Source organism: Spinacia oleracea, chromosome 5 (assembly GCF_020520425.1).
Source record: "Spinacia oleracea cultivar Varoflay chromosome 5, BTI_SOV_V1, whole genome shotgun sequence".
Classification (NCBI taxonomy): domain Eukaryota; kingdom Viridiplantae; phylum Streptophyta; class Magnoliopsida; order Caryophyllales; family Amaranthaceae; genus Spinacia; species Spinacia oleracea.
This window is the reverse complement of record NC_079491.1, coordinates 50701803-50712789: the sequence shown is the minus strand read 5'-3', so window position 1 is coordinate 50712789 and position 10987 is coordinate 50701803. Positions and strand designations below refer to the sequence as shown.

General features: G+C 36.8%; 1 protein-coding gene across 1 annotated transcript; it reads left to right on the top strand.

The window, feature by feature from the left end:
* The first annotated feature begins 7777 nt into the window (after nucleotides 1-7777).
* Nucleotides 7778-10710, top strand: LOC110796357 (uncharacterized). Its single transcript, XM_056829634.1, has 5 exons — nucleotides 7778-8233; nucleotides 8455-8889; nucleotides 8931-9092; nucleotides 9208-9668; nucleotides 10359-10710. The coding sequence occupies exons 1-5, from the start codon at nucleotides 7778-7780 to the stop codon at nucleotides 10708-10710; spliced, it is 1866 nt and encodes a 621-aa protein (XP_056685612.1).
* Nucleotides 10711-10987: the final 277 nt, after the last annotated feature.

The following is a 10987-nucleotide window of genomic DNA, read 5'->3' as shown; positions in this document are numbered from 1 at the left end:
TGTGTTTATTGTTTAAATGTTGTAATTATATGTGCATAATAAAAATTGTTTGCTTCCACCAAACTTATTGTGTTATCGACTTTTGATTATGATTTGGTTGGGAAGTCATTAGTGAGGCCTGAAATTGTTTATTTCAGAAATAAAATATTCCTTTCTAAGTATACCAACATAGGATCTCTCGAGAAAGATCGATATAGAGACCACTGATATTTTTGTGAAGAAAGTGGTGTTTAGATGTGAATATCTTGCTAGGATTCAAGAGCAACCCAATTGTACTAAGTGATCATGAGAATGAAATGGATTATGAGTCTGACATTAATAGTTGCACCAGCTTTGAACGCACTATGCGTCATATATTAAGAAAAGGAGACCCTGATAGGGATGAGGAAGCCATTCGTAAGTTTGAGCGTGTTAGAGGGCATACTAGAGTTGATATTTATAATGTAGTGATACTGAGCCAGAATAGGATGACCTCAGTCTCAAAGACTACGAAGATCCACAAGGCAGAGAAAACTAGCTTAATATTTTAATACCGAGGATGATGATGAATTTAAATACGAGCCCTTTACTCTAGAAAGTTATAAGGAATCAAAGAACAAGATTGATAATGTTTCTCTCTAAGATTGTTTCATTATTTATTTATGTTGGGAATATTGTGGGACAAGTCGCCAACGGTAGTTTAAATTTATTGCATAGCGCTTTTATTTTATTTTGGGACAAGTACGTTATTATGGTTTAGAAATTGTTATTAATATTGTTTTGAGGAATAAAATTTTCTTTAGGAAATACAAGTTTCTTTTGAGGAATTAAATTTAAATATTTAATTATCCAAGTGGTCAATGATTTAGTTTGGGCACGCGAAGAGGAATAATTTCTTTTATTATTATTATTTGTGATGATTGAATTTGATTTGTTTCCCTCGATCGAATGTCCTTTATGTGAATGTCGTTCGCAAATGATAGAGGAGAATTATTTTGCAATGATTGTTGCACCTTTGTAAATGATTTTATGTGAATATTGTTTATTGAGGCGATCTCTATGGTCAAATCAAATATTGCTTGATATAGAATGACATGTAAGTGATGTTTAGAACCTAAGATAGAGTATATTAATTTCAGGTCGTGTTATAGAATGACCAACAATAATGACTTAGTTGTTGCTATTCGCCTCTTGGCGGAAAAGCTGATCCAAGAGAGAACTGAGCGTCCCGATTCTGCTGGGGACATGTTTGAGAGACTAGCCAAAGTTAAGTCACCATACTTTAAGGGGGAAACTGATCTTACTTTTAGAGAACTAGGTTATAGAATTTGAGAAATTGTTTGAGGCTGTGAACTGTCCTTAGAATATGAGAGTGGGTCAAGTTGTCATGTATTTGAAAGATGAAGCTGATTTATGGTGGAGAGAGAATAGAGTTAGGCTTAGCACTGCTGAGGAGATCCAATTAGGATTAGGTGGGGAAACCTTTACATCTTCGGATTGTGTATGGGAAAGATGCTCATATTTATGGTTTGCAGTCTAGAAGGGACAAGAAAAATATTGTTCTTGGGGAGAAAAGAAAAGAGTTTAATGCTGGGGAAAACCAAGGGAATTTCAAGAGGAATATGAATGAAAATGGGAATGGGAATGGATATGGAAACTTTTAAGGAAGGAACAAACAGGGGCACAACAATAGGAACCAATCTGAGACAATGTATCACTGCAAGAGGTGCAACAATAATCACCCTGGTAAGAATTGCAAAGGAGAATTAGTGACCTGCAACTATTGTCAGAAAAGGGGGCATAGGGAGTATGAGTGCTTCACTAAGCACAGAAAGGAACAAAATAGTAATGGAGATGGGAACCAAGTGAGATTTAACCAGTCTGGAGGTCAAAATTCAAAGCCTGGAGGGGCACAAAACAATCAAGAGAACTATAATAAACCTGCAAATGATAACAACAACCAGAATAAGGCTCCAGGAAAACCGTTCATGATGACTAGAAATGAAGCTGAACATTCTGCAGACGTAGTTCATGGTACTTTTTCTATTAACTCCGTGCTAGTTAAAACATTATTTGATTCGGGAGCAACTTATTCTTTCGTTTTGTCATATGTTATTAAGAGTCTGAAGTTAGTAGATTTTGAAATGATTGATATACCTGTTAGTATACCTACTGGTGTAACCTTAAGGTGTACCAAGTAATTTAAGAACTTTCCTTTGAAGATAAAAGATTGCGTTTCTGACTTGATAGAGTTTAATGGGAAACCTAGATGTAATTCTGGGAATGGATTGGCCAAGTTTTTACAAGGCTAAGGTAGATTGTGAAATTCCGAAAGTAAGTTTAAGGAACCCTATGGGAAGGTTGACCTCATGTGAATGTTTTGAGAAGTCCAAGAACCTTTAGTGATTTCTATAATGCAAGTGAGGAAATTGATGAATAGAGAGTGTGAACTATTTTTCTGTATTGTGCTAGATGTGAGTAAAGAAGTTGGAGTGAAGATCGAGGATGTTCCCATGGTGAATGAATTCGTTGGTGTGTTTCCGAGTGAAATTGCGAGTACGTCACCAGCTAGAGCCTAGTTCACAATAGAGTTGAATCCCGGACCGACACCTATATCCAGAGCACTTGATAGAATGACACCTCCTGAAATGAGATAATTAAGACAAAGTTGCAAGAGTTGTTTGGTCAAGGAATATATTAGGCCTAGTGCATCACCGTGGGGTGCTCATGTGTTGTTTGTTAAGGAGAAAGATAAGAGTATGGAATTATGCATCGATTTTAGGGAACTAAACACCATCAAGAGCAGGTATCCTTTGCCTAGAATAGATGACATATTGGACAAATTGAATTGGGCGAGTGTGTTCTCGAAGACTGATTTGGGTTTAAAGTACCACCGATTGAGAGTAGCTGGTAAGAATATACTTAGAACCTCATTAGGATTCGTTATTGTCATTAAGGGTTTAGAGTAACGTCTTTTGGGTTAACCAATGCACCTGCCATAATTATGGGTTTGATGAATAAGATTTTCCACGAATTCCGAATTAAGTTCGTTATTATATTGATGATATCCTGACTTATCCAAGGAATGAGAAAGAGCATGACAAACACATGAGGATTGTTTTGGAGACGCTTAGAAAGAATCTAGTTTTATTAAATGAAGTATACAAATCTTGAAGTCATGTGTGTATAAGTGACACCGACGGAAAAGTGAAGATTAAATTGATTGAAAACTACGTTACTTAAGGGAATAAAATTTAGAGAAGATTCGTGTGGTCCAGGATCGTTAGAAATCATTTGTTGTCTTGAAAAGATGGGAATGTATGATTTGGTGGAAGTGCTAAGAGTTAAGACCAAGAGTTATGACATAAGGAGGTTTGGTAAAAAGGAAAAGTTGACCAGAAAGAGTTTCTGTAGATCATGCTAAGATTCAAGCTGTGAGTGAGTGACCTACTCCAAAGAACGTGTCCGATACTTGAAGTTTTCTAAGCCTAGATAACCATTATAGGAGGTTGTGAAAGACTTTTCGAGAGAGCAAAACCAATGACCAACTTGATGAAAAAGGAATAGAATTTCAAGTGAAGTGAGAAATGTGAGGAAGCTTTCTAGATTTAGCTGTTGTCGCGTCAATTGAAACCTTATAAGGCTAATTACCAAACCCATGACCTAGAGTTAACTGTTATGGTGTTATCTACGAATATTTGGAGACATTACCTTTATAGGGCAACATGTAAGATCCTTACCGAGAACAAAAAGGCTGAAATTTTTGCAATAAGGTCCAGTTGAATCTTGGGGACAACATTAAAAATGAATATTGCTTTCCACCCTGCAACCGATAGACAGATTGAGATTACTAACGGAATTTATGTTGAAAACCCGTGTTATTGACTTTAAGGGTAATTGGGAAAACCACCTAGAGTCGATTGAATTTCTTGCAACAATAGTTATTTTGCAAGCTTTAAGATGGCACCTGTTGAGGAATTGTGTGGAAAGAAGTGTAGAAATCCCACTTGCTTCGATTTTAGTGGAAATATAGCATTGGGGACAGGATTCGTTGAAGTAGAAATATCCAAACTTATTCCCTAAGATGAGTTACGAGGGCGTAACTCGTTTTCTTTAAGAGGGGTAGAATGCGATAGAAATTCGCATTTTTTTTAACTATTTTATAGCAATTTTATGCATTTTATGCTTATTTTTAGCAACTTATACATGTTGATGCAAGTAAATAGATTCTCCGCAAAAGAAAATGTGTTCTTGAATATTACAAGTAACTTTTAGTTGGCAAAAGAGTGCACAAGAATGGCACAGAGTATTTCTCCAGTAAGAATAAGTTGAAAACCTTTGAAAAAAAATGGGTGAATTTTCGTGTCAAGTTTCGGGACGAAACTTCTTTTAAGAGGGGTAGATTGTAATCCCCCGTAAATTTATAGATTTTATTAATATATTTTAACGTATAGTTATTTATATTTTAATAGAATTTACGAATTTTAATAATAAATATATAATTAACGTATATTTATTTAAGTTAATTACATTTTAAATTTTTAACGATTTATGAAATCAAAATAATTTTAGAACTTTACATTGAAACAATTCGTTTTACGAAAACACGTTCGATTGAATTTAATCCTAACCACTTTGGATTCAACAACCTAGATTCTAGTCCTAGTCCAATTGGGCAAAGCCCAATTCAATAAAACCAACTACACTCTTCTCTTTTCTAATTCACGTACAAACCAAACACCCAAAACCCTCCATCCTCATTCAACTCACGTACAACTCAACAACTCCATCCTCTCTTCTCGCCGTTCTCCCTCCCGCCTCCACGTCCGTTGCTGCAGCCACCAAGGCCGTCAGACCACCACCAGCCGTGGCCACTGGTAAGGTCTCACCTCCTTCTCCTTCGTCGTCCTTATCCCTCCTTGTTTTCTTTCTTCCTTGCAATTTCTCTCTCCCTTAATGTGTTGCCTTCTTGTAGCCACCACCGAGGACCATCATCCACCTTCGTCGTTCCCCTGCACGCTGCGCCGCACCACCCGTTGCTGCTGCCCAGTCGGCCTCCATCCTTCTCCTCCACACGCAAGCAACTTTGCCCTCTCTTCTGTGTTTCTTGCTCGAACACGCAACCACCATTGTCGACCACCGCGTCGCCCAGCCCTGCCGCCGCCAGGCCCGCTGTCGTGTGTTGTTTGCCGCCGGCCAGCACTTCCTCTTCCTCTCTCTTTGGTTAATTTTAAACCCTTAAAACTAATTCATGATGTTTTATTAATTTAATTTATGTTTTCTTGAATTAAATTTATAGTTTTATGATTTACTTACGAATTTTATATTTATATGTTTGCATAATTAAATTATTAATTTTCAGATTATATAATTTGATTGAAATAAGAGTTTGAATTATTTAAAGTATGAATTTTAAGGGTTTAATGGTTTTAAATTATGGTAGGATGATTGTGGATTATTAAAATTATTGTTGGGATGTTCTAAGCATGTTACTTTGGTCTTGACGAAGTTTAAACGAATTTAAATTGCTGGAAATTTAAAGTATAATGTTTGCGAAGAGTTTTCAACGAATTTCAATCACTAATTCAATAATTATGATGCTAGGAAATCAAATGTGCACGTTTCAATGTTACGAAATGTTCTAAATATGTTTAGGATGTATTTAGAATGCTTTGTTATTGTTGTGAGTGATTAGAAGTTGATTGGGAATATTTGTTGGTTGTTTTAGGCGGAGAATTCTCTTTAGGCGACTTCTGAAAGTGTTAAAGTGGCCTATTAGTTGTTTACACAAGGTACGTACATACCTGTGTGCTTGGAATGTGTGCTAATTGTTGAAACCATGTTGAATTGTTGATGAACTTGGTTATGTTAATGTTATTGATGAACTTAGTCAGGTTGAAATTGCATGTTTGATACTGTTGGATGAACATATTAAACCTTTATTGCATTTTGAGGATTATAACATGTTAGTATGGAAGATTGATGCAAACATGTTTGATTGGGAACACTAGATTATTCAGTATATAATTCAGATCAGTTAATTGTTGTTCCCTTTTAGCTTTTCACTACTTTATGAGGGCGGAGGACCTTATTTAGTAAGTTGAAACCTTATACCCATATACAGGGGTTGATCAGTATTAAAGAAAAGGATTGAAGTTAATTGGAATGAGTCTTGTTTGATGCCTTTGTGATCACTTACTCAATTCCAAGATAAAAACAGTTGTAAATAAATGTGAGTTGCATGCCTTATGTGATTGTTGAGTCATAACAGGGTGTCAATTTGTAAATCATGTAAAGTGAAACTGAGTAGCAATAGCTTTAGACTGTGCACGTCTAAAGTGACGGACAAACAGGAGTTGGGGTTCATGGTGGTAGCCCATGGCCTTTCATTCGGACCGGATTGATCACCGCGTCCTATTTTCAGTCAAACGTTCCTCGATATCGCAGGTCACTGAGGTTACGGAGTCGCGCCTGTACCTCGTCTAGCTAGAAAACTCGGTCCATTGCCTATTTCAATTAAAATAATATTATTGTTATAAAATTCTAGTCCAGTCTAGCCTAGTCTAGTTAAGTATGGTCGTCAGATTATCATGCTTTATCTGCCTTAATTATGTTTAATAGTATCATGTTAGGATTATTATTGCCTTAGTATGTAGTACTCAGCTTTGCTGATTACGTGCTTTGTTTGTGTGTGTTGATCATGGCTATGCCTATTGATCCTGTGATGACCCATCTTTGGTGAGCAGTCTCTAAGGATCAATAAGCGTTGCCCATCTACAGGTTCGAAGATGATGCATCATTGGGATCGGGATTAGAGAGCTTGTAGTTCTATTTGTTTAATTAAGTGATTTAATTTGTTAACTTGGATTTGAAATTTGTCGTACTATTTATATTTCCTTATTTTCGTTTATTGGTTTTGGGATTAAACCTGTAATCAATTACCTATAAACCTCAAATTAGTTTTATGTTTTCCGCTGCAAAATTCTGAATAAGCCGTTACGTTTTCACACGGGCGATAATGCCTTGATAATTCTCTATATTTTATATTAAAAGGTTATTTTAGAAAAGAGAGAATTGTCGGGGTGTTACAAGGTTGGCCCACAAAACCCACCCCACGCCCGTAAACCACATTCCCAAGTACCAAGTACCAAGTACTAAGGCCCGAGCCCGGCCCCGCGCGCGCTTGTGTGTTATGTGTCCACCCATACCACTCTCACACTTTCTTAAACAAGAGTTACACCCATTCCCCAATTAATAAACAAGGAGATATGAAGAGTTTTTCCAATGGGGGACTCTCTTATTTTACACTCATTTCTTTGTGTTTTCCAATGAGAACTCCCAACAGAGAGTTGTTTCTAGGAGGAGAAGGGATGTTAGAAGTAATGTTCATAACACTAGGTTAGCTCAAGTTCAAACTGCTCTAGGGGACTTTTCTTTTGATGGAGGTGGGTGGGAGGGTGGTTCACCTCACAATGCTCCATGAATATTTGTTCTTTGAATGTCAGGGGTATGAATGACCCCTCTAAGATAGTTGAAATAAAGAAGTTATTATTCTAGAATAATGTTACTGTTATTGCTTTAGTTGAAACTAAATAAAGGAGGGAAATTCCAAAAAAGTTCAAGGGAAGATTGGTAGTGCCTGGCAGTGGGAGTTCAATCATTCCCATTCTCCTAGGGTAGGATTTGGCTAGGGTGGAAGCATAGCATGGTGACAGTGCAGGTTCTGCAGAAGACTGATTAGTTGATTCATGCTTCTATGAATACCAAAAATGGGCATTTTAGCACTTTCTTTACTACAATGTATGGTTTGCATACAGTTGATACTAAGAGGCCTTTGTGGAATGATGTTGCAAATCTTGGTTCAACAATTACTATTTCCTGGCTGTTTATGGGTGATTTTAACTATATTCTACTATCTGGTGATAGGGAGAATGATAACCTTGTCATAGATGCAAAGACTAGAGACTTTGATGAATGTTTGGATAGAGCTTCTTTAATTGAACTGAAAAGTTGTGGTCATTACTTCTCTTGGAGTAACAAAGGACAAGGGGACCTGAGAGTTGTTTCTAGAATTGATAGAGCTCTTGGTAATGCACTTTGGCATTCTGGCTTCACTAATGATCTTGTGGATTACCTTAACCCAGGGTTATCTAATCATTCTCCTTTGTTGATGACTTGTAATGTGAATCTAAAGAGTGCGAGTAGGCCTTTTAAATTTTTTAATCACATGGCAGACCATGCTAGTTTTCTTCAGGTAGTTCAGAAAGGGTCGGAAGTTCAGTGCCAGGGTAGTGCTATGTTTAGGGTTTGAAACAAGCTCAAAGCTGTCAAGTAAGGGTTGAAAACCTTACATCATAATGAGTTTGCTAGGATTAAAAAAAGAATTGATATGCTTAGAGAGGAATTACAAAGGGTTCAGGCTCAGCTATCTAATGCTCACACTGATGTTAGTTTGCAGATTTCTGAAAACTGAAGAAGTTTTTGCATGTTCATGAGTCTACTTATAGGAAAAAATCTAGAATTCAATGGCCCCAAGGTGGTGATTCAAATTCTAAGTTCTTTTTCAGTGCTATGAAAGAGAGATATGCCAGAAATAGTATTGATGTCTTGTATGACAATTCAGGAAGGAAATTGTCCACAACTCATGAGATTCAAGGAAATATTAGTGCATTTTATAGAGGGTTGATTGGTACTGATGTTGAGAGATTAACTGGTATTAATGTAACTGTAGTTAGAAATAGAAAGAAACTATCTCCTACTGTTGAAGAGACTTGGGTACAACATGTCACTTTGGAAGAAATTAATGCTGCTCTTAAGTCCATTGACATAAACAAGGACCTTGGGCTAGATGGTTTTAATAGTTTATTCTTTCAGAAGGCCTGGAGGGTTGTGAAGGAAGATGTGTATGAGGCTGTCATTGAATTTTTACCACTGGTATCATGCTTAAACAGGTCAACAACACTGTTGTTACTCTTGTTCCTAAAATTCCAAATGCTACTAGTGTTAAGGACTTTAGACCAATTGCTTGTTGTTCAGTAGTTTACAAGCTTATCTCAAAGATTCTTACTTCAAGAATGCAGAATGTGATTGGTGATTTTGTTAATTGCTCACAAGTTGGTTTTATCCCCGGCAATTAAGGGATATTCCAGGAAATATATTTCTCCAAGGTGTTTGATTAAGGTAGATCTAAAGAAGGCTTATGATTCTTTAGAATGGCCTTTTCTGAAGGCAATGTTGTTTGAGTTGGGTTTTCCAGTTAAGCTTGTTGGGTGGGTTATGCAGTGTCTGAGTTTAGTGTCTTATTCCATTTTGATCAATGGTTTACCTACTAAGCCTATTCCTGCTAAGAAAGGGCTCAGGCAAGGAGACCCAATGTCTCCTTACCTTTTTGTTGTGGGAATAGAATACCTGTCTAGATGCTTATCTACTCTTTCTAACAATCTAGAGTTTAAGTATCATCGCAGATGCAAAAGGGTAGATCTTACCCATATGATGTTTGCATATAATTTATTGTTGTTTGCTAGAGCTGATGATTCTTCTGTGACTGTATGCTTTGATGCATATTTAAAGTTTTCCCATGCTTCTGGTTTGGAAGCAAAGAGTGAGTTTTACCTAGTAGGGGTGCCCATTGCAGTAGCTGATGGTATTGAGGAGGGGTTGGGGATTACTAAGGTTACTTTCCCAATCAAGTACATAGGTGTTGCTCTCACCACTAGGAAGCTCAGTTACTCTTAATACAAGCCTCTCATTGAGAAAACAGTGGCTAGAATTAAAAGTTGGTATGCTAGGATGTTGTCTTATGCAGGTAGACTTCAGTAGATTAAATCAGTTTTGTTTGGTATTAAACTCTACTGGTGTCAAATATTTGTGATGCCTACAAAGGTTATGAAGGAGGTCTAAAGACTATGTAGGTTCTTTTTGTGGACTGGTTCAGAGGCTAGTTCTAGGAAGGCATTAGTTTATTAGGAGACTCTTTGCTTGCCTAAGAGTGTGGGGGTTGGAATCTAAAAGATTTGACCATTTGGAACAAGGATGTAGTCCTGAAGCACTGATGGGCTTTAGCTTTGAAGCAAGATAGGTTGTGGGTGAAGTGGGTTCATACATACTACATACAAGACAAGGACTTTTGGACTGCCTATTCCTAATGCCTTGACTTGGTCATTGAAAATTTGGCATCATAGAGAGATTTTCCTTCAGTCTAGTGGAGTTGATCAATTTGTTGCTGCATGAAAGTTAAAAATTCACAGGATGTATAAGCATCTGCATTAGAGTGGAGATCGGGTTGATTGGAGAAGGCTAGTGTGCAACAACAAGTCAATCCCAAAGAGCACCTTTATAGTTTGGCTAGTTGTTCATAACACACTGACTATAAATGACAGGTTACTTAAATGGAATTTGCCCATTGTTAGTACTTGTGGATTGTGTCAGCTTCATGATGAAGATCTACCTCATCTTTTCTTTGCTTGTCAGTATTCTTCTGAGATTTGGAAGACTGTGTTGCAACATCTTAGTATTCACAGGCGGATTCAGAGTTGGCAAGAGGAGGTTCAATGGGCAGTCAAGAAGAGTAGAAGCTCCAGGAAGGCTGATGTCAGTATTGGCATGGCTTTTATTGAAATTGTTTATGTCATTTGGTTTCGAAGGAATTCTCAAGTGTTCTCTAGTAAGATAGAACTTGTTAGTGTTGTTGCTAGCAGAATCATATTTTGTGTAGCTTGTAGATGTCAGTGAGTTGTTTTCTTGGCTGTTTAGTGACTTGTAGTCAATTGTTTTTGTTGTTTTGGTGTATGGGTGAACTGGTGTAATTTTATCCTTTGGTAAATGAAATCTATCTTTATTTACCAAAAAAAAAGTTTCGATTTTACAAAACCATTTTCAAAAATATGATTAATAAATGAGATTCCACTCTTGGAAAATCATCATACAATTTTTCAATTGTTCAAGGATGTTTGAAGATGTGAAAACCCATCTTCAAACTAAAACTTATGAATACAAGTTTCATGCTCAA